Below are 23991 nucleotides of genomic sequence, written 5' to 3' on the forward strand. Positions count from 1 at the left end.
TGTAAAAGAAAACCTAAATGTAGCCAATCATGTAATTTTCCCAACATTAGAAGCCTTCTCCACTCAAATACTTTTGGGGCTGTGCTCTCAGAGTATAAGGAAACTTCAGTGGCGCGGCTCCAGTGTTTGGATTCAATCATAGTCCACTCAAAGCAACTAATGTTGTAAGTATTCTTTTTTTCTAAGATTCTGGAACCTTGGGGTGAGAAAAGAAAATTGTGGTACTGAATCTGCATTTAAATAAAACTCAGGATCGGACCAAAAAATTTCTTTTTCTTTTTCTTTTTCTTTTCCCTTCATAACGTTTGATACACAAACTGTTATCTATCCAACCAAGGGGATTATTACAAAATTTTCTACAGAGTAAATTAAACCTTGAAACCCATCACAAAAAAGGGATCCTCCCCAATACAAGATCTAAGGCCTTCAACTCCTCTAATGTAATAAAATTCTTTGTGTTTCCAAGTATGAAGTCAAGAGTCCGAATTCTCGGGACTAAGCATGAAGCTCCGTCTTTCATTCAAATTATATGTAACAGCTACCCCCGAGGTAGTTAAGATGCATGTAAACTGGTGGCCCAGGCAAACATCAATTCCAGGAAAAAGACTTTTGTTTCCCTGTGAAAAATGAGAAGAAAATGCTTCTAAAAGCGCTAGAATTCGTTTCAGACTCTACAACAATCTGACGGGCTGAGCATGGTAAAGGTAGCAGCTTTTACTGAAGATTAGATCAAGGTGATGCAAAAGAGAAGCCTAGTCAACTTCAACCTGGGAAACAATCTTGGAGAAATGGCTGTGTATGATTTACATACCGTATCCATAGAGATCTGTACCTGCCATAGGCCAACTTTAGCCATGGCTTCATGTTCCCATTGAAGTGAATAACTGCTGCACTGTCAATTAGACGACTGTCAATGTTCAAGTCATAACCCAATCCTAACACATGCCATCTCCGATCAAGTGGTTCAGTCAAGCCATAAAATGTCAAAAGGCCTGGGGGAAGGGTTCCCAGATTCCAGAGAGTCCGGTCAGCATTCTGTTCTTGCCAGTAATGATACCTGGCAGTCACATTTGCTTTCTTCCATGCAATTAGGTCAAAAACATTCATCCCAAATGCCCATCCGCAGGCCTCAGGGTCAAATTTTGAGCTAATGGTAGGATTGGAGAAATTGAGGTACTTGTAAAATCGATGAAATGCCTCAAGGCAAGTCTCCACTGCTCCATTCACATTCCCATGCAAATCCAAGGAGAAAAGTGCAGTCAGATCCTTCTGGACAACAACATCGTCATCCAGAAAAACCACCTTCTCCAGTGAGGGATATATTTCTGGGATGTAAAAGCGAAGGTGATTCAACAAGGATACAAATTTAGGATTCCAGAACTTCACTTCCACTTTTGAATCTTGAGGATCACTTAAGAAGTAAGCCCTAGCCTCTGTATCCTGGAGTTGCCTCAGAACTGGAGAGTAAGAAGCATTGAGCCAAGAGAGCTCTTCAATGTTCTGTACTTCAATGGTACAGCCTTTGAAGTTGTTACCAAGGAACCATGCCTGCATTGCTCCATAGGTTATCGTATCTGTGACAATGTGGAATACAAGCTGCTTAGGATGGTCAGCATTAGAGACAGTGGAGTTAACCACCACGGAGGTAGCCAGCACATTATCAGAGAATATGCAAAAGTGGTAGAGGTTGTTATCCATGAGCCGAGGAGAGTTACTCTTCTCATCTGCAAGTTTCCGTAGAGCAGAATTTTCAAGCCAATCAGTCATAAGTTTGACATGCAGACAGTGGATGCTCTTAGGTAGAGACTCTGCAGCAATTTGCCCAAAAACTGTGCTCTGCACTGTAGCAGCATTGTCACGACCTTCAAGGGCTTGGATGTGGGACTTCATTGTCATTATTGTGGTAGCAACATCATAATGTGCATCTTGTGCCTTGTGGATTAGTGAAGACAAGGCTTTAACTACTGGTTCAGCTTCTTCCATTGTGATGGGTTTCCCTCTCATGGCAGCATGTGAGAGCAGGAGCTGAGAACGCCTTATTTCTGAGCTGAGCTGCCAGGCAAGATGCAAGTTATTGTGTTCTTTTGCAAGAACCACATAAGCCTTGGCAAGTATCATTTGTTCACCTAATTGCCTCGCAAATGACTTAACACTTAACATTTCTTCAGTAAAATTTAAGTTCTCATGTCGATCAAGCTCTAACTCTTCATTCTTCTCCTAAGGAAGTGGCAAGGCCAAGTGTTAGTGATAGTACAAAATAGATTGTTTTCTAGAAATTAATAAAGAAAATGGATGTCACCAGTGCATGAGGCTTCTGCCACTGCGGTACTCAAATGGATTTGTATTCTTTACTAAAAAGGAATCATACTCAACCCATTTATTCCATATGAAAAAATAATAAATTACAAATCAAAATACCCCGAAAATGTTCAGGATCTAAAACATGTGGTCCACAGCTTTTTCCACACATTCTTCTTGGTGCAAGAGACAAAATTCAGTTTTGATTGTAGGCTTGATATGTCACAATAAAGAGTATGGTATAAGTAACTTCTTAAAGAAAGGTTACAAGTAATGTAATTATGAAGCACGAGCCTCGGCGCAATGGTTGGAGGATCACAATTCTAGCATGAGGTCAAGGCATCGAGACAGTCTCGCAACATAAATTGCGGGGATAAAGCTGCATAAGAAATCGGCCCCTTGGGCACTGCATGTGCAGTAGCCTTCGCACCAGGTTTGCCCTTTTCAAGTAAAATACTTAAGCCATAAAACTTCCAGAACAGTGCGGCGACAGTATGTAAGCTCCACAAAAGCCAGTTATAGACTTAAGCAATCCCCAAGAGCCTAGTTGGTAATCTTATTTGTCCACTATTACTTGATCCAACATATTCTTTATATTTGCTATAATTATTCAATTCATATAAAGTCTAAACAGGCTAACCGGGAGAGTTATTTTTAAGGGTGCTACTAGAAAAGGTCACATTTTTATGCCTCACAGTTGCAAGGATACTGTGAATGATTCTAATACTGACCAGGCTGGAGCTGAATGGGCTATATGATTATTTTACTTTAGTCCCTTGGAGGAACAAGAAATAACCTACAATGGCTAGGTCTAGCGCAAAAGAAAAAGACATGGTTCATACTGCAGCTGAGTTGACAGTTGACACAGCTGAAGTCCTTGTCAAGGAGCTTAATTTTAACCAACAACCTACTAACATGATACATGACAACAAGCTGCTGTTCATGTTTCTAGTAATCCTATTTCTCATGAGAGAACCAAGCATATAGAAGTTGATTATCATTTTGTTTGAGATGCTATGATACGGGAGCTGATTTCTACTCCTGTTAGTCCACTAGTCAAATTACTGATATGTTACTAAAAATATGTTTAGGAATATACTTCTCCATAACATTTCAAGCTGGCATGAGTTATACTTATGCCTAAGTAATCGGCCACTTAGATTAACTTCTCCCATCGAACCACTCTCTTCTCCTCTTTCTTTTCTTTCTCTTAAATCACGAAATACTGGTTCTCTGAAACAGATTTTGTTACAGCAACAAGCTAATAACAATAGCACAGCTCCCAGAAATACTAAAAGAGAAAAAGAAGAAAAAAAATGGCATAATAAAACAAGTTGGTCTAAGAGTATGGCATGCCAAAAGCAGTATTAGCATAATCATGAAGGCACTTACCATCATCTTTCCCATACTTTTTTTAATTTTTGATTCTCTAAGTTGATTTCTATTGACAACTGGAAAATAAAATAGCCACCTCTCCCGACAATTTTCAGATATCTATGAATATAAATAGACTGAGGAAAACCTCCTCTAAGACCCACTCATCACTTATCAACTCAACTAAGCTTTTCCCTAACTAAATAGAGTCAGCTACAGGCTTCTATTTTGCCATTAAACTCTGTTTAAAGCATTTGTCTCAGGTCATTTCTCAAAGCCTCGGTCTTCTAATTCCACTAATCAGCATGATATCAATCCTACTAAGCACAGCACTCAATGAAATCCTTGCACATGCCAAATTCCCATGCTACTACCACAACATGTCTCCTTCAACTTATCAACTATTGGAGCTGCTCTTAAATCACCATGAATTTGTCCACTGACTTCCATTTCAGCTTCAGTTACCCAACATTCTTCTTCATACCATACAGCTATTCAGAAAATACCTTCCCCAAACCCACCAAAAACATAATAAAAAACACTATCTAGCCAAAAAGGGAGCTTGTACGATAATTGTGGTGTGGTTTTCTTTTTCTAGGTTATATTTTCTACTTATTATTCTTAGCTTTGGTGCATGTCCAGATTCTCCTTTTCTTTGAAACAAAGGAAAGTAAGGTTCTTCTTCAGCAGATCCCTATTGTTCCTGCCTCGTCCCCCTTCGTGACTTGTGGGAACAATAATAACAGAAGTGGGGTTTCTTGGTTTTCTAGCTTAATTAATGAACCTTTATTTTATTTTATTTATTTATTTATTCTATTTGACACAGAATTGAAGTCGGGCATGGCCAAGCGGTTGGTATCAGGTCCCGCTCCCACCACCTGAAGGTTCAAATCCTTCCATCCAAAGAAGACCGGTTATTATGCCCAGTTGCCAGCCTTACCTTTTGCAAATACCTGTCACCCATATAGTCTCTGTGCCAAAACACATCACCCATGTAACTTTCTACAAGGGCATAAAAGGTAGATGGTCAAATCTTGAGTCACCTCAATCACACCGAGTTAAAGCAGATTTGGAAAAAAGGTTTTACTTGTTCTACCATTTGCTAAGCTAATAATCATTTTCAGTGTTCAAAACAATTTAGGGTGTCCCTCATTATCTATTCATACCATCCTACAGGTGTAGAAGGTAGAGAAGCTATTGATATTCTAAAATCACATCCACGCACTACAGCCTACAAAATAAAAGGTCTTTGTGAGTGGGAAAAATATAGAGAATTCATTATCCAACTGAGAATATTTCTTTAATTTGGAAATCATTAACCAAAGACATTCAAGATGAGGTCTCTTGGTGTATGCTTTTTGCTGATGATATTGTGTTGATTGATGAGACTCAAGTGGGGATTAATACCAAATTAGAATCATGGAGAGCAGCTTTGGAATCAAGAGGCTTTAAACTAAGTAGAACGAAGACAAAAAATCTAGTTAGTAACTTTAGTCATGATCGGGCAGACGATGAGGTGGCGATACTTAACGATAAGGAGATTCCTCAGAGTGATTGTTTTAGGTACCTAGGTTCAATCATAAATAAAAGAGGTGATATAAAGGATGATGTTTCCCAAATAATTAAAATAGGGTGGATGAAGTGGAGAGGTGCATCCGAGGTCTTGTGTAATCAGCATACTTCATTAATGCTTAAAGAAAAATTTTATTGGACTGTTGTTCAATCAACTATGATGTAAGTTGCAAAATGTTGGGCTATTAAAAAGAATCATATAGATAAACTCAATGTAGCAGAAATGAGGATACTAAGATGGATAAGTGGCAAAACTAGGAAGGATAAGATAAGGAATGATCATGTTAGAATTGGTTTGGGAATTGCTCCCATAAGTGATAAGCTTCGAGAAAGTTGTTTGAGGTGGCACGGCCACGTTCAACGGAGGCCTATAAATACCCCTGTACGGAGAAATGATATAATCCAAATTGAAGGGACTAGAAGAGCTAGGGGTAGACCTAAGATAACCTTAAAAGAAGTGGTGAAAAATGATATGCATAGCTTAGGCCTTGTATCTTGCATGACCTCAAACAAAACTTATTGGAAGGCAAAAATCCATGTAGCCGACCCCATTTAGTTGGAACAAGGCTTATTTTTGTTGTTGTTGGAAATCAAAAGCAAAACACCTTCACATTCTTTTAGTTAACATCACTAAGGCTGTGTTTGTTTGCTGGAATAAAGGTGGGGTGGGGAAAAAGGGTGGAAAAATTCTTGAAAGAAGCAAATTTTTCCTACTTTTCCTTTAAATCCTAAAAGTGTACATTGTTTGGTTGCTTGGGGTGGGAAAGTTAGAGACAAGTTTTATTTTTCCCTACTTTTCCTTTAAATCCTGAAAGTGTACATTGTTTGGTTGCTTGGGGTGGGAAAGTTATGGTGAGGTGGCAACCCAACTTTCCCACCCCAAGCCTTTTCAATACCCCACAAAATGTGTGGGACTTTGTGGAAAAGTAAAATATGGGACCCACAATCAACACTTTTCCACAAAATCCCTTCTTTAACTTTCCTTCTCCCTCAACCACTACACATAGGGCCCACATGTTTTTTTTTTCCACCCCACTTTTGCAAACAAACGCAACCTAACTATTTTTAATGTAGTCCATCCAACAAAACCATCTAACGTTTAGAGTGAGGCTCCATTCTCCAAATAGAACTCCAGATCACATACCACCAGTGAAGCCATTTTCAATGGGTGCAGGGGCATTGAGACTAGCCTAAATGACACAAATAGAGAGAGAAAGGTTTGGGTTTAACTGTAATGACAGTTTCATTTTTTGAAGAAGGCTATTAGATCCCAACATGGTGTGAATGAATGAAAGAGAGAAACTGCAAAGTGATTATTTTGGATATCTGGGGTAAAAAAGAAGTGGCAAATCAAGGATGATGGTTCCAGAAAATTTAAAATGAGAAGGATCAAGTGGAGAGATGCATCTGGAGTGCTCTGCAACTGATATATTCCTTTAAAGCTTAAAAGAAATCTCTATAGAACTGCCATATGACTAGCCATGATTTATGGGCAAAATGCTGGGAAATAAAGAAATGTCATATTGAAAAGCTATTAGTAGAACAGGACTCTAAGATGGATGTGTGGAAATGCTAGGAAAGATAATGTATGGAATTATTGTACTAGAGCTAAGTTGGGGGTTTTCCCAATCATTGACAAGCTCAGAGTCATTTTAAGTGAAAGTGCATATTCACTGGATGCCTAAGGATGCCCAAGTAAGGAGAAGTGATATGATTCTGATTCCTAGAACTAAAAGAACAAGGTGCGGGCTTAAAATGACCATAGGAGAAATGGTGAGAACAGACATGCAAAGTCTAAGTATTGTACCAAAGTACGACCTCAGATTAAGCTTATTGGAGGGCAAGATTCCATTTAGCTCTTTTCTCTCAATTTCATCTTTTCTGAATTCATTTTGCCAACAGGCAAATTGCACATTATCTAGGTGTAGATTGACATCAGAAATTACCAAAAAATTTGTACCAAAAAGAAATTACCAAAATTTAAGTGTCATCTTTGAGCAGCCCACAACTAAAGCAAAAATCCTGTATCCTAAAAGGAAACCAGTTGGAAGAATTGAAATCTACGACATCAGTCCAAATGAGCTCATCGAATAAAATTAGCAGAATTTGTGTTGCAACATTGATCTTAAAAATATTGATAGCAAGACACAGTACAGCATCAATCAAACACTAAAGCAAGGATAATAGGCATACTTATGACATAAAAAAAAAATCAAAGCTTTTTGAGGAACCAACATTAGCTTCATTAGAAAAGAGAGAATGAGATGAATGAATTGTTAACTCACTTAAGAGATTAACATATATTTATAGGATTAGGAGTTACATATTAGAGCCGTTCCAATATGGTTACAATATAATGAAATAACTCTAATCCCTAACACCCTCCCCCAAAGTCAAGGGCCCTTCAAGGAACTTGATTTTGGATTGAAGAAGATGAAACCAAGACATGGACAAAGTCTTGGTAAGTATGTTGGCCAGTTGATCCGTAGTAGATATATAACGAATCAAAAGATCTCTCTAAATCTACCTCGATTTGCTTAGTTCAAGCATGTAACACCAGATTGGCAGATAAGTACATGGCTCCAACATTATCACACCAGAGTAAGTAGGAGAGGAAGCCTGAGTAATACCTAATTCAGAGAGAAGAGACTATCCATGCAAGCTCTGTTATGATAAAGCAAGTGATCTATACTCACTCTCAGCACTCAATCTAGCAACAGTTGATTGTGCACGAGATTTCCTATCATCTAAACATCCAGCACAATTAGCATCTATATAGGCCAAAAGAGAGCAAGTAAGGAAATGAGATGTGGGCCATAAAGAATAGTGCCCTTGAGATACCATAACAACTTTTTCAAGGCTACCCAGTGCTCTTCAGTAGGAAACTAACAAAGCTTGTTCACTGAAAAAGAGAAATCAGGGCAAATTAAGGTAAGATATTGTAAAGCCCCAACCAAACTCTCATAAAGAAATGGATCTAATAGAGCTGTCCTTGATGCACTAGACAAGTGTAAAGAGAGGTCCATGGGAGTTGAGATGGGCTTGGTATCTGCTAAACCAGCAAAATCCAACAAACCACAAACATATAACCACATGATCAAGATATCATCCACGTAAACCAAAATATATAGAAGGACCACTAGAACTATGATGACAAAAAAGTGAAGAATCTGTCTTGGAGTCCATAAAGCCAAAGCTAGAAAGAGCTTAAGCAATGAAACCACAACCTAGAGGCCTGTTTAAGTCAATATAAGGACCTCTAAAGTTTGCAAACATGTGAAGGAAAGTCGGTATCACTGTACCCCGGAGGTTGTTGCATATACACCCTCAGTTGAATTGCCATGAATAAAAGCATTGTTGGCATCAAGTTGTCAAATCAGCCAATGAGAAGAGACAGACAATCATAGCAAGGAGAATGCAAATAGTGGTTGGTTTCAGGACAAAACATCTTATGATAATCCAAACCATACTCTTGAGTGTTCCCTTGCTACAACCTAGCTTTATGACGTTCTATGGTACCATTAGAACGTCTCTTGATACGCAATATCCATTTGCACGCATGACATGGTGATCCAATGGTGGAGGACTTAGAACCCAAGTATTAGTAGCAAGTAATTGAATTCATTGTCCATGGCTTGTGGCCAAACCCCCCATGCTTAAAAGGTTTGGTATAACAGATGGCTCCAAATTACTTGGCCCAGAAGCAACAAGAGCAACAGGTAAAGGGTATTCAGTAGTAAAATAACTCTTAGGTGTATGTGGGATACAAGTTCTATCTTGGGGATGTGTCACCATAGAATAAGTCCGTAAAGGGGCCAAAGTGGATACAGTAGGACGTGAGTCAGAGGGTAAAACACTGGTTGAAACGTCAAGCCCATGCATAGAAGGCCCATTAAGCACTGGTTTACTTAAGTCACGGTCAACCGTAGATGCACAAATAGGTCCAACCGTTGGTGCACAGCTAGCATCATCATGATGTAATGCAGAAGCTGGACTAGAACCATCTGAAGGCCCAGTAGTTTGTAAAACATCATTTAATGGCCCAATAAGATTAGAATCTCGAGTTAGTTGAAGAACATTAACTTCATTAAGCCCATTAACATCAGTAAGTTCAATAACATCATTAAGTCCATTAACAGGAGTGGGTCCTTTAGTATTAAGTAACATCAACAGAAGCCAATCCATTAGTAATTGACCCATTATTAGGCATGTGATTAGAGGACCCATTAGTAGTTGAAGGACCATGTACACCATTTGAAACAACAAGCTGCACAAGAGATGCCGGCCACCAAGACAAAGAGAAGGATGCCAGAGAAGAAGAAGATAACATCTTTGAAAAACAAAGGACCCCTCCATCAAAAATCACATCTGTAAACTATGGTTTTATAATGATCGGTTTAGAGGATTCAGACAAGAAAGAGGTCTAAGCCACCTGAGCAGTGATGTTGGTTAAATCTTGAAGTGCAGAAACTGTTCTTATTTCTTCGCACAACAGCAGACCATGAGGATCTGGTAACCAAATAAGAGTTACTCAAGTAGTGACTGATGTAACAAATGATTGATAATCAGATCCGAGACCTCCAAGAATAAAAGAACAAGATTGGAATTAGAAACTGGTTGAGATGCTAAGGCAAAGACATCTGCGATCTTATTGATATGAAGCAGATAATCAGCCATGGAGTCGGGGCCTTTATGAGTTCATGAAGCTGCATCCGCAACTGCATCACCCTAGCTTGAGAATTCGAAGCATGGGTTGACGAAATAGCATTCCAGACTTCAAAAGAAGTCTGAAGGCCAACTACCTTAGAGTGTACAGCTTCTGTTAGGGAGGAAAGGACAAAATCCAACTAAGTAAAATTTGGTCCTGATCCTGCCACGCAAAATAGGCCAGGCTCGGCCGGAGGAGAGGAAGAAGAATCTAAGAACGGAGAGGGGCAGAGATTAGAACCATTAACATATCCCATTAGGCCTGTAACTCGCAATAGAGGAATGAACTGTGACTGCGAGACTAAGTAATTAGAAGCAGAGAGCTTCATCGAAATATAATGATGAACATTTGAAAAGGAAAGAGAGGTAACTGCATCAGCAGATTGAATGTAAGATATGGAAGATTCAGAGGCCACCACAGCAGGAAGCAGGACCGACCTCGCCCATGATTCCATATTAGTAAAGAGAGAATGAGATGAATGAACTGTTATCTCACTTATGAGATTAACATATATCTATAGGATTAGGAATTACACACTGCATCTGTTACAATATGATTACAGTATAATAAAACAACTCTAAATCTCTAACAAGCTCGAATCAGATTATCTTGAAGACACTTCAACCAACCCTTTACAACGAGGAAAACCCATCATCATGAAGTACTCAATTAGTGAAATTAAAAGTTCTCCAATTTCAAGATACAAATGAAAATGAATCTAGCAATGCAAAATCACAAAAAGAAACTATTCGGGGCTTACCTGTATCGGCTTTTTGACGGGTAACTCATCTTGATTATGATGCAGAACAAAAAGAATCAAAGCTGCAACGGAGAACAACACAACGAATCCCCAGATCCAATTAGCAGAATTCCTTCGGACAGGGCGCCGATGCTCGGCGGCCCGTCGCCTCATCCTTTGCAAGTTCCTTCCACGATTCAAGCCTAAACCACTGAACTGGCTTTCCTCACCATCCAAGCCTCTCTGCTAAATTTCTATATGAACCCAGTAAGAAAGCTAAAGAATCATGAAAAGGGAATGGAAAGAAAGGTTCAATAACCAAAAATTGAGATCATTAATTCTTTGCCAGAAGAGAATAAACGACGTTCTTGTGAAGGCAATAGAGTGTGAGCAGATCCGAATATTATTTTACGGGTTAGTGAACGCAGTTTGTATGAAACGTTGTGCTCTCCATTTTGTTTAGGCAATAAAAAAAAGGGAAGCATCACAGATTGAGTATCCGGCAGTTTTGTCAACCACTTCCACTTGTATTACACGTGGAGTTAATACTGACGGGTTACCACTTGGATTGAAGATTCTTTCATATTCATTCTTGGAGCCCAAGAAGAAAGCAATGGAGATTCCTTTCTCTAAGTTGACCGTCGGTGCTATAAGAATGGCAATCCTTACCACAAAAAAAAAAGCCAAAGAACAAAAAACCAAGAAAAATAGAAAGCAAGAATGGCAGTGTAAATGTGACAGGCAGTGGGATGTCGCTGGTTGAGTCCTATTGGCTATTGCTCCACAAAATGATCCTCTAACCATCCAAGAGTATTAGTTGGAAATGATTTACACATCTATCTAAAGAAAGTTATAGGTTCGACTTTTCTTGATGGTAGTATATATACAAGCATCTTTACAAAAAATAAATAAATAATAAAATATATTTTATAATTTAGACTAGAGAGTCTGGTTGCGCCACCCTTGAGAGTAAGGAGTAAAGGGTGCGTTTAATAACACTCTAAAAGAACGTTTCTGGCGTCATACCTTAGGCATGGGTCTCACAATTCCGAAGTGAGAGTTACAAAATATGTGACTCTACTCTCACAAGGGTAGGGTAGTAGATCCAAATTTGGGGAGAGAGGTGTGGTGGGGACATGCTTGTGTTAGCTTATTCACTACACCCATGTGAATGATTATCCTAAGTAGGAACTTGATTGTTGTGGGGACGGATCTAAACCCCACTAAGGGGTCTTACATTACTAGCTAATGTAGGGTTTAGGTTTTTTCCTATGATCTCTAAGTGGGAAGTAGATATGGATTGTTTCATTACTCCCATCTTACATCATTGGTTAATGCCTTCCACAAACCTACTAGGTATTTGTCGAAACTTTCTCCCTTCAAGGGTAGACAATAGTACCATCCTCACGCCTTTTCACCATATATATATATATATATATACACACACGGAAGAAATATTCACTTTATCAATGTTAAAATATGAATACCTTTTAAAAATCTGATGGAGGCATGTAAAAATGGTGCTATTTATGCTAGGAGAATCAGAGTAGGTTGTATGTCCAACCTTTGCTGTAATGATATAGCTTTGGAATTGAGTGAGAAATCAGTAGTCGATTCAACTTTATTTTTTTGACGACCTGATTAGGTGATCTTTGGGGATACGATGAATCCCAAAAGAACAGCATCACCTTTATAAAAGTACCTCATCTCAAGTTGATGATGATGCCTTTGCTTTCCGGTCTAGGAGATACAAAGATTCAAGAGACATCATCAATTAAGAAAATTCATCTTCCTGACTCACCAACCCCACAAGAAAAGAGTGTTGTACTCAACAGAAAAATCAGAGGAGTTCTCGCGTAGAGATCAACAAAGATTCATCACAAAACACGAATATCCTAAAAACTCTTTCTATATATTGTAAAGGATTTTCTGATAACCCAGATTACAAGCCAATGTAGGAAATAACCACATACCCAATCGTGTTATATAAGTTCTCTCCTCAGAACATAAAATGAAATTCATCTGTAAATAAAACTAATTTAAAGTAACCAAACCCAGAGAGGTTATCAATCTAATTGAGAAAGAGAAAGCAGGAAGGATAAGAAATGCAACTTAAGAATGTACAATCGGTGGATATAGAGGACCCCTCTCTCAACATGGATTTGGACCTTCAATATCCGCATCGTTGATGAAGACTTCTTTCACCTGGGATATTCACAATGACTTTACAAAATGTTTTCTTTTTTTCCTTTTTCTTTTTTCTTTTTTCTTTTTTGCTTTTTCCGATCTCGGTTCTGTGTTGCAGGGCTTCACCTCTAAAATCAGAAGCTTCCAAGGAAGATCAAGTAGTTTCATCAAAGACCATCACCTAAACAAGCAAACAATTGAAACATAATTCAGAATAAAAGCAAATAAAGTAATTAGACAAATCAAAGTATGTGTTCTTCTCCTTTCCTTTATTCAGTCAAGGTAGGAAGGCTGTCTGATGAGATCCAGATGATGCGTTGTTCATTTTCCCCCTAAACCTTTTCTGAGATAAGCAATTCTTGCTAACTTTGGACATAGATAGAACCACATCAAACTTCAAGATCATTTCCTCATATGCAAGGTTACTAGCCATTCCATTCATTCACATCATACATGCGACAGAACCAGACACCGACGCGGTGACGACAGAAACGGTTCCCACCAAACGGAATCAGATGGGGGGAACGGTTCAAAAGCTACATGCCCACAAATCTGTGACAAAAGTTTAGGTCCACCCCACACCAAACTTAATTTTTTAGATCCGTTGAATCTAGATTGAAACATAGATTGAAATCTCTAGTTTCAAAATTTGACTCATGTCCAAACGGCCCTTAGAATCTCTTCTCAGTTAAGCTTTAAATTCAAAATGAGATGGCAAGCAGACAAGAAAAAAAACTACAATGATCAGGATGAAACTCTATGGAGCTCTACTTATTCACCACTACTGCTTATATCCAGGTGTCCAACCACTGCAAATTCAATCAATTCTGAGGAAAGAAAAGATATCCAAACGATGATGCTAATATCATTACTCATTTGCAGTTGCCCATGTGGAACGGCTGATGCACATCCTCTTAAGAGTACAGATCTATATTGTGGATATACAACTAGACCACGACTAATACTTCAATACTTTCCATGTCTTCCACAAAAGAATAACCAGATCATTATAGATATAATTGTAAAAAATGATCTTAGCCAAGCCTACCATTACAGGGCCAAAGGTGAGGAAGAATACTAGATATGGGTGCTTCTGTAGTGCGGCAGATGCTTACAAGTTGAAAACTTTACACAACAGACTTCAAACCACACACACACAGCAAGCATCTCTCACATGAATTCCACCAACTGGATTATTGCCTTTGGAAAAGTAAATACGAACTTTCAGATTTACATGGAGAAAGAAACAAAGAAATGCTTGCATTCCTCCCATTACAACATTTAGGCCCTGAGTGTAGATGGCTCTCCTCTGCTTTTTGTGGTTCCTCGACAGCAGACATAGTAGATTGGTCTTTGGTGCCTGCATATCCCATATTAAGTTGGACCACAATCTCCATAGATAGACTACCAAATCCAGAACTTCTGACTAGATTTCAAAGGCTATCTGCAAGGATGTCCGCTCTAAGGTTTCTCTGTTGTCTCCGAAACCCTTAGTGGACATCCCAAAGAATAGGCTCATTGTTCTAACCTAGGACTCTTCACTTTGTCCTAGTCTGATCTTCATTCAGCCCAACTGCCTGTCCCCTTTTTTCCCCCTTTTTTCTCCTTCGGGGTTTAGTACATTTTCATTTTTCGTCCAAAAAAGGCACTACCACAAGCTTAATCCAAACCCAAATCATGTTCATACAGATTGGGACAAGGTTAACCCAAAATTAATTGACCAAACATGACACTTAAGTCGTCAAAGCATAGCACTACATGTATGGCTTTAACTAAAGATCACTAACTGAAATATACATAGATACAAAGATCATAGATGAATATACATACTAATGCAAACACAGACCATAATTAGAGGTTGCTATGGGCCCATAAGAGTGAAGGATATCCAATTATAAGGTAGGATAACAGTAGCATAGATTCTGAAAGAATGCTGTACGCTTTTCATTTCATAAGGAACAAATAACAGCGAAATATCCAAAATCAAAATACTAAGATTATGGACTATTCTTGACGTTCAAAGATGCAACTAAATTCAACTGAAGTTTATATACAGATGGAGGGCGGACCTCAGCACAAGAGTAAGGTTGCCCCACCGTAGAGGTTGTGCATTCAAGTTGGCAAACAGCCTCTCCAAGAAACAAGGGCATGTCTGCATATCTCAAGATAACTCCCTCTACCATGCAGTGGCAGGAGCCTCATGCATAAGTTTTATAAAGAGAGGGGTTCTGTGTAATTAATGAGAATATGGGTTAGTAGTTATGGGAAGGTTGACCTCAACCTTTTGACAAGCAGCAACTAACAGTACATCAAGATTGTATTATTCAAGACATCTTATCCAAAAGACTAAGGTTTAATCTTAAATTTCAGACAACTAATATTGGTCCATAGGACTTTTGGATGCAACTAATAATTAGCCAATATGACATCAATCAGCAGAATATAAAAATAAAAATAAAAAGACAACGAAATTATTTGGTAAACCCAAGACCAACCTTGGTTGAAGGCTTGAAGCTAGGGTTATCTAACAAAGGACTTCAGGAACTAGCACCTGGGTATTGAGTCACCCTACAATAGTAAATAATAAATGAGCTTCCAGGTAAACCAGCTTGGTTTGATAGTTCGGTAAGACCTTCTTCACTGCCAAAGAATATCACCCAACTTTCCAGCAGAGACTAACCAGGAGAGAAAAAAGAGCAAGAGATTTCAGCAATAAAAGACGATAAAGCTAGAAAGATAAACAGAACAAGAAGACAGGAAAGGAGGGAATAAGTGAAGATGAGGTATGGATAATCTGTACTTGAAATGAGAGAGAAACTAGATGGGAACGAAACAGAACTGTGCATCCACAGGTCTTGGCAGCAAATGACAGTCTCCAATTTTAATCGACCTAATTCTATCTTATCTTGGGTTACTATCTAATATAGTAAGATAAAATTGAAAAATAATAAGTGAGAATAGAGAAGAAAAAAAAAACGAAGCTAACTCGTAGACTGATAGTATATTTGACTCTAAAGTCAACTCTAACACTAAAGTAGAGTTGAATCAGACTCCATGCTGTCACCTATAATGGAATTGCAGGAATAAATTAAAGAATTTACATAAATAACCCCAGTTAATCCAGCAGTAACACATCAGTGCCACTGCCATTACAAGAATAAGACTTGAATCAATTAATGTTACAAACCAAAGATGTTCTTATGGTGATGGAAAGATATACTTCGGGGAATGTGGTCAAACATCAACTTTATGAATGCTGAGGAGATAGTGATCCATCCTCGATGAACAAACTGTTGTCATTGAACCATTACCGACAATGCATGAGATAACATCAGAAGCACTCAAAATTCCTTTCAGCTTGATGGTGTCCCATCCACCATCATAAGGTATACCAACATTTTATTGCCAAGGTTGCCCTAATAGAACATCAGAATTCAATAGGAGGTGACTAGGCAAGACATCTCACAATGAGTAGGTAGATTAAGACATACAAGTGCAACAGCTCTTATCCAATACTATGCCCAAAACCTAACACAAATTTTAATTGTTAATACTTCTTTGTGTGTGTTACTTTGGGGGTAATGTAAACCCAGGTCTAGGGTTCACTTTCAGGATCCCTGACAATGGTTGCAGCAGCTGCTTAGGGCTTTGGAGAAGGTTTTAGGGTTTCGGGTAGGGCTGGAAGTAAATCTAGGGTTGCTGGTTTGGTGGTTTCAAGTTGCTGTTATGGGTTTCCTACCGTCTAGGTCTGATCTAGGAATGAATGGACAGAAGTTGGGAGGTTTGGGAAATTTCTGGAAATTTCAATTTTCTGCAACTTCTCTATGAAGAAGAAGAGTTGCAGGAAATTTTCAGATTAGGGTCAAGGGTCAAGGGGTTGGAAAGGGCTAAAGGCTTGGTGTTATTTTGAAGTCTGGGGGGGAAGGGGGACTGGTGTTTGTAGTTGGGTTATCCCTGCTGTTTGCGCAGAAGCTGGGAGGAGAGGGGAGGCTTGCGGGCTCTAATGGAGAGGCCAAGGAAGTAGGGGAGAGTAAGGGGAAGGTGCAGGGGTGGGTTGCAGTTGGGGTGGGTTAATTCTCAGACCTGAATCTATGGGGAGGGGCTTAGTACTTACAATAGTTGAAGAATTGCAGGAACCCTCTTGTAGAATGCTGAAACAGTGAGTGAGCATGGTAGAAGATCTCGGTCAAGATATACAATTTTTTTGCGTTAACTCGGTGACCCATCTCAGTGGGTTTTAGGGTCTCAACTGGGTTGAAACTTGGTATCTAGCCTATTTAAGGCCTTTTGAACACATTGGTGGCCTTGGATTTGACAGAAAACAACCCTATGTGTGATTTCTAAGTCTACCCATAGTGTGAAACCGAAATGTTGTAGGATTAGGGAATGCAAGGTTATACAACATGTAATATAGAACCTTTAAGGCATATAAATGAAGAGCAAGTGTATCAAATGCATCAAATAGCCTAAATATTATCTAAATTCCATCCATATGAGTATCACAATCTCAATTTTCAAGAATAGAATAATAAAATTTTACAACCATTAGATGTTCTATATAAGTCATTAAATCATTAGTTCATAAGAAAAGAAGTGAATGACTGATCTTCCTTCGATGTTGTAGATATGCTAAGAGTAGTTGCAAGTGAAAATCCAGCCAAAATCCACAAAAAAGGCAAAAATTGAGAGTTTCAGCAAGATTCAGGGTGAGATATGGCGAGATATAGCGAGATATGGCGAGATCTTGAGCGAGATATCCCAACTCTCTGCTCTCGACCGCCATCTCATCTCACCTATGTAAAAAACACGAGATCTCCCACCATGTGAGTGAGGGTCTTGAACATTGAAGAAACAATGCACCAAGCCAGCCGTAAGGTATCCTCAAGGACCCCACGACTTCCACAAGTCAATTTTTTCAAACTCTTTTTCATTCAATAAAAAAACTGACTACTACATAAAGACTTGGGCTATTTATAGCCTTGCAAACCCTACTAAACTCAAATGGGTAACTTGGCCCCTAAGTAAACAATACTTGCCAAATTAGGACTCACCTAAACAATTCATACTAATACTCCAGAAAGCAAATAACTCTTTTCTATTTTAGAACAACTCTAGGACTCAGATCAAACTGGAAATCAAAAGAGAAATTAAACTACTTGACTCCTAAGACTCCCAAAATAGGTAATATAATTACTAAATTAAACTAGACTGGGTCACCTTCAATGCTCGATCCAAGGGTACAAATTGACCAATCTACCCTTGGGATGGATTCGGCCCTCTTGGTTGGGCCCTTGCTCACTGTTGGGCGCTGGCTAGGGCTGGTTACATCAGGGGGAGGGGGTTGATAAGATTTTACAGGGGGTCATGTTCAAATTAAATATCCAGCAGTAAGGAGGGGTCTGACTTCCAATCTTGTGTCAATAACTATTTGAACAGTTGCTAATGGCTGATAATGCAGTAACATACCTTCCATAAAAAAAGGAAAGGATTCTCAATTAGTTCATGGAGAAAGAAGTTAGGCAAGCTGAATTGGCTTCAACCTCGTTATCATGGCCACCATAAAGGTAATTTATCTAAAGCTCCATGTCACCCTTATTATCCATACACTTCAGCAAATTCTCAACCATGTTCAGAGGACATGTTTCCAAGGTGATCTTCCTCACCATAATCATGGCAAACAATATTCGTAAGCTACTTGTTACCCTTGGAACTTGGAACTGGTTCTTTTTGTCAGTTATATGGGGCTCAATATCCTTCCTCAACAGCAGGTGGGGACACATTAGGTTGAAAATCCTTGTCTATGTCCTTCAAATAACTTTACTTCTCTTCAACAATCTGAGATATGCAACTGCCACATCCACTAGACTGAAATCCTTGATGGCAAGTAATGTCCAGCCCACTAATGTTTCTTAGTGCCAATTGTTGATCTGTCTTCTGAAGCTACATATGGAGACGATATATGGGATTCCCCAGTGTAGGTATTTTCACTTTTATTACCTTATCGGAGTAAGCTGACCATCTTATGGACAAGAATTTTCTCAAAATGACAACAAACAGATAATTTATTCAATATTTGCTTTACTGGCCCAATTTGTGATATGTCCAAGTCATCTCATAAGCCTTGAGCGTAGCACATCATCCCCCCAGGCCCACCACAAACAATCATAACAATGAACTTGCTGAAGATAAGCTAGCACCTTTTCATCTGTAAAGGACTTGTCGTCTTTAGTCAACAGTCGAGAAAATCCTTGAGACCCTTTTTGCTATCAAACTGTAGAACTTCTACCTTAAATGTCGCAGTCCCTATTGAAAAAGGAGGTGCAGTTTCTCACATTCAGAAACAATGCATGACCCTTTTTTTCTAGGAAACCGTAAATGGGATACATTCAAAAGTTAATATTCTATGATGGACTGTTCTGGAAGTTACACAGTTACAGGAAGTATGAGAATAAACAGAACTACAGCTTATATACAGAAGAGTTCCATGTTAATTAGTGAGAATACAGGTTAGTAGTTAAGCCAAGGCTGCTTTCAACCTTCTGGCAACCAGCAACCAGATCTCAGTCAAAAGTTATAGCTGCAACCCCAAATTTTAGGCAAGCAACTGCAGTCCATACTCCATAGCTCTTCTAAATGCAAGTAGTAACCACTGAAGATGGGATCAATAAGAAGAATGAAATAAAAAAATTCGGACATTTTTCCTGGCAGTAAAGTCGAGCCCTTGGTTGGTATGTTTCTCACAACAAAGGACTCAAGGAACACGCAACTCAGGTTTGAATCACCCTAAGGTGGTGAAAAAATGCCTGAAGTCTCCGGGCATACACATTTAGTTTGATAGCCTGGTAAGCCTTTTTTTAAAAGCAAAGAAGTATTGCCCACAGAATAAACCAGAAAAGTAAGCAAGAGATTTCAACAATGAAAGAACAGAAGTGCTGGAAAGAGAAACAAAACAAGAAGAAACAGAGGGTATGAGGCATTTTATGGATTGATTGTACCTGAAATGAGAGAGATGAAAGGGGAAGAAACAGAACTGTGCACCTACAGCTCTTGGCAGCCAACAATACATCTCCAATTTGAAGTAATGTAATTCTATCACATCTTGGGTGCCAACATTACTTGAAAAGGAGGGGTGGGGGTGGGGGGAACTCCATGTTCAACTCGGTTGCATCAAGAATATCATTGTCAATTTGCTATTAGAGGTATTTTAGAACAATATACATTATAGCTTGTTCTCCACCATACTCAGATGAAACACACACACAATGAAATAACTAATGTTTCAATAATGGCAAAGCCTAGGCTTATTTGGACAAATGAATTTATCACGATTTGGTAGAAGAATGTGCCTCACACTAAAAGATAAGCTAGCCTACCAATCACTAAAGGATTGCTTTGCAGAATAAAAACCTATCAGCAGACATAATGAAGAAACACATTACCTTTCCACAGACTGGACAGCTGTCACTCCTCTCCATCCATTCATATATACAACCAAGGTGGAAATGGTGAGAGCATTTTGTCATTATCTTGGGGTTTTCTGGAGTATATTCTGAGAAGAAAAATATATTGAAACAAAGAATCAACAGACTGTAATAATATTACATTATCATCCATACGAAATCAAGAGTACAAAAGATGCAAAGACATTCTAATCTTTCTAAATTGTTTACCCAAAAGAGCACCAAACTTTAAAGTGTACACCACAATATAATGATAATAATAATAAGAGTTAAATTCAAAAACCATACCCTCTAGACATGTAGGGCAGAAATCTTCCTCTTCTGCTGAGGAATAAACATACCCAACTCCACCCATCACTTTAGCCAATGAGTGCTTCAGTGAGGACTCAGAACGACGTTCTTTTGGTCCTCCGTCACAGCCTGCTCCGTTCCATTTTCCTCCCACAGTTAAAGTTTCTTGATCTGCATCTGAGTCACTTGCTCTAAGTGGCTCAGATTCCTCATGTGAATGACCTGAGCCCTTTTCACGTCTTGAGACCAGCCCATCACGCTGTGATCGGAAGCGTCTGGGATCGGCATCACAAGGCAGAGGCCTTGGAGGAGAACGGTACGTATCAAGAAGAGAATTGTCAATCGAAGGTGTTGAAGACAAAGAAGTTGCCCCCTGAACCGATGATTGAATGGCATGCACTTCCCCTCTGCTGAATAACGCTGCATACTGTGAATAAGTTGGAAAACAAGAAGTCAAACTTAACTCTCTGAAATTCGACTACCATAGCTACCCAGTAACAAATTAACTTGGAACAAATAGCAAACTTTGTCATAATTTTCAATTACAAACTAAAATTACTTGATGGTCAACCACCCACAACAAATGCTGCAATGCTTTAATCAGAGCTGCCAGATAAACCTAAATTGCACAAAATGAAGGTGGTAAATTCTGGGAGGTTCACCAGACTCCATACCAAGATACCAGTTTCTTCAAGCAAGAACATAAATTGCTTTTCTGTAGCATTCCTACCACCCCTCCCCCCCAACTCACTGAATTGCCTTTAAACCCCACATGAAAAACACAGAGATATCATTTGTGTTTTACATGCAACAATCGTTGGTAGCAGAATGAAAACATAACACCAGGCACCCTTGCACACATGGCCCAGCTTCCATCATAATTTCAATTGAAGCTTCAGATATAGGATGTCCAGTTTTCACTTATTCATTAAATAAGATGACTTGCCTCCCCCAGCCCCATGCACTTGCACCTCAATCCCACAAACAACAACAAAAATAATAAAAGAAAGACCATACACCAAAACAAGTAAAAGACGATTTTTTTTTTGGGGTGGTGGTGGGGAGAAGGGAGGAGGTACATCATATCTGCCTGTTCCACAGTTAGTTTTATTACAACTGTAGAAATATGAAGTTTACTAGCTCCGCATCAGCTTGAGAGTCACCCCTCATCAAGTACCCAAGTTTCCGCATTCTGCAAAACCAGAACTTTTTTGGAACAGGGTTGGAAGAGAGGGCATGAAGAAAAATTTTAACACTACCACCCAATTGCTCAATACTCTTCTTTCCCTTTTCAAAAATTCTTATCCAATGATCAAACCTAGTACCACTTCTTCCAGCATTCCATCCCCCTCCATCTCACAACAGGTTCCAACTGATCACATGGGCTTTCTATCATGCATCAGTATAACCAGAAAAAAGACAATAGGGTATCCCATCTTCAACATTTTTAACACTATTTAGAGCCTCCCATCCCCATGAAGAAGCTCCAAATTTCTCAGGCATCATTAGCCATTCCTAAAGACCTAGAAAGGATGAACATGAAAGGAAATGTAGAGAATCAACAATATACTCAGACAATTAAACTGACTACTCTGGGTTCATTGTATGAGGACCAGAATGCTGAGAACGTTACACAGCCACAGAAACACATAAATGCATAAAGTATTAGCATAATACATACACATGCATAGTGGAAGAATAGCACATTTGCTAAAGTTGGATAATTGGCCAAAATGAGTTCAGAAATTTAAAGGAGGAAAAAAAGAACAATAAATAAATAGATAACTAAAAGTCCCAGACATACCGCATTTACGAAATTCTGAACAAAGCATCTGAAACATATACAGTTTCTATAAACTGATCTGCTAGGATTCACAAATTCTTCAAAATCCTCAACTTGCAAACAGCAACAAACAGAACCCATAATGCAGCTTCAATTTCTTCTCAACCCTGAAGCTCTTAATGTGGTTTTCCAATCTCATCGACAATTCAAGACATTGGCCAAAAAAAGATTAAGGTTAAAGTAAAATAAGAGAGACCTCTAGGTTCAGATATATGGCAGCTTCAATTTCTAACCCTCTCTCTTCACAGCAGCCTAGGATCACTAGGAGATCAGTAACTCTTTGCACCGAACACGAAGAAGAATTCAATATTTTCTTTACCTGGCAAGTAAGACAGACCCAGTACGATTGAAAATCAGAAACTGAAAATTTTATCCTCCCTAAACCAAATGGAACGATTATTTAGCAAGAAACAAGCTAATCTAACCACATAACCAATTTAAGAATTTCTAATTCCAGTTAACTTGGGGAAAAAAAATCTATGCCAAAAAGGAATAGCTATCAACGACTATAATTTGCAAAGTCCTGCTACAAACATTTACAGTATATAAATTTTGAGAAAAGAACTTTCTGCAATGCCAGTTGCAACTTAGCCATGTAAATATCAAACACAAATTAACCAAACAAAATAATCCTGCAAAATTTTACCTCGGTTTCTCAGAAATCCAAAGTCAGGAGCTAAAAGAAACAATTCAGTAGGAATGATCTACCAAACAGAAATTTAGTCCCTTTATTAAATAAAACATGCAGGCAAAACAAAAACCAGGAAGAACAACTCGATCAAAACAAGATTCATTACCCAACACCCAAAACCCCTTATCCAACAAGATAATGAAGATCTTTTAAAGATTTCCAGGTTTAATGATTCTCCGAACCTTCAACTACCAGGAGAGTCAAAGACGACCTATCACCCCCACCAGAAACCACCTAGTGATGCAAATAGTACCCTCGTTCTAGGTTCGACGTAGGACTTTTTTGCAGAGAAAAACCCAAGAGAGCGCCGAATTAAAAATTGACCAAGTTGAGCAGAAAAAAATAATAAATAATAAATAATAGAGAGCTAGTGTTCTTACGAGCAATTCGAAGTTCGAACCCTTCGAAGATAATAATACTCATTAACCAGCTTCGAATTAATAATTTGCTATCCTTACCAAAAAAATATATATATTAATAATTTGCTATCTTGTCCAGATCCTACCAAATACGTCAATGCAAACACACTATAACTTAATCAAGACTGAAAACCTTTAATGAAAGAATATGCTTTTCAGCAAAGCGTTCTTTCTACCTGTGGCGTAGGGTTCACCCATCCCCATATGATCATCATATATTACCATTTTGGCATTTCCATTATTTTCTGATATTAGGATTCTATCAAAATTAGCAATTCTCCTTTTATCTTGAGTGAAATGGAAATTTTAAGTCTCAATCAGTAATAACTATGTTTCTCTTTCCCCTCAAATAAAATTGATCAAGTTATCTTTTTATGTATGAGATATTATTTTGCTGTTCTATCAAAAA

The 23991-nt window shown here is 38.6% G+C and overlaps 2 protein-coding genes across 5 annotated transcripts; both read right to left on the reverse strand.

Moving 5' to 3' along the window:
* Positions 1-155: 155 nt before the first annotated feature.
* LOC149013338 (hexosyltransferase GAUT11-like) lies at positions 156-11313 on the reverse strand. The gene is made up of 2 exons (XM_089158520.1): positions 10713-11313; positions 156-2217 (listed from the first exon to the last, which is right to left on the reverse strand). The coding sequence occupies exons 1-2, from the start codon at positions 10863-10865 to the stop codon at positions 763-765; spliced, it is 1608 nt and encodes a 535-aa protein (XP_089014646.1). The 5' UTR covers positions 10866-11313; the 3' UTR covers positions 156-762.
* Positions 11314-12181: 868 nt separating this feature from the next.
* LOC149013339 (E3 ubiquitin-protein ligase At3g02290-like) lies at positions 12182-23751 on the reverse strand. 4 transcript variants are annotated; one of them, XM_089159053.1, is made up of 6 exons: positions 23346-23530; positions 22669-22791; positions 22434-22579; positions 20627-21056; positions 20318-20427; positions 12182-13059 (listed from the first exon to the last, which is right to left on the reverse strand). In XM_089159053.1, exons 3-6 carry the CDS (start codon positions 22551-22553, stop codon positions 13033-13035), a joined length of 687 nt encoding a protein of 228 aa, XP_089015179.1. In that variant the 5' UTR covers positions 22554-22579; positions 22669-22791; positions 23346-23530; the 3' UTR covers positions 12182-13032. The 4 variants fall into 4 exon arrangements, with proteins under 4 accessions (XP_089015179.1, XP_089015177.1, XP_089015176.1 ...); XM_089159051.1 differs by lacking the exon at positions 23346-23530 and adding an exon at positions 23544-23751 and having other exon boundaries at positions 22434-22791; XM_089159050.1 differs by having other exon boundaries at positions 22434-22791; positions 23346-23529.
* Between the last annotated feature and the right edge of the window lie 240 nt (positions 23752-23991).

The sequence above is a fragment of the Hakea prostrata genome, chromosome 6, assembly GCF_041222555.1.
Source record: "Hakea prostrata isolate BN-2017 chromosome 6, UWA_Hpros_2, whole genome shotgun sequence".
NCBI lineage: Eukaryota > Viridiplantae > Streptophyta > Magnoliopsida > Proteales > Proteaceae > Hakea > Hakea prostrata.

What these genes read in the sequence shown, in the direction of transcription:
- LOC149013338 (XM_089158520.1), bottom strand. Translation starts at nt 10,865, where the DNA reads ATGAGGCGACGGGCCGCCGAGCATCGGCGCCCTGTCCGAAGGAATTCT. An exon ending in CCGTCAAAAAGCCGATACAG is followed by an intron (nt 2,218 to 10,712) that starts GTAAGCCCCGAA and finishes CCACTTCCTTAG; the next exon opens with GAGAAGAATGAAGAGTTAGA.
- LOC149013339 (XM_089159051.1), bottom strand. Translation starts at nt 22,553, where the DNA reads ATGGGTTCTGTTTGTTGCTGTTTGCAAGTTGAGGATTTTGAAGAATTT. An exon ending in TTCAGAATTTCGTAAATGCG is followed by an intron (nt 21,057 to 22,433) that starts GTATGTCTGGGA and finishes ACTTATTCACAG; the next exon opens with TATGCAGCGTTATTCAGCAG. An exon ending in GCTGTCCAGTCTGTGGAAAG is followed by an intron (nt 13,060 to 20,317) that starts GTAATGTGTTTC and finishes TTGCTTGTTTAG; the next exon opens with GTGATGGTCTTTGATGAAAC.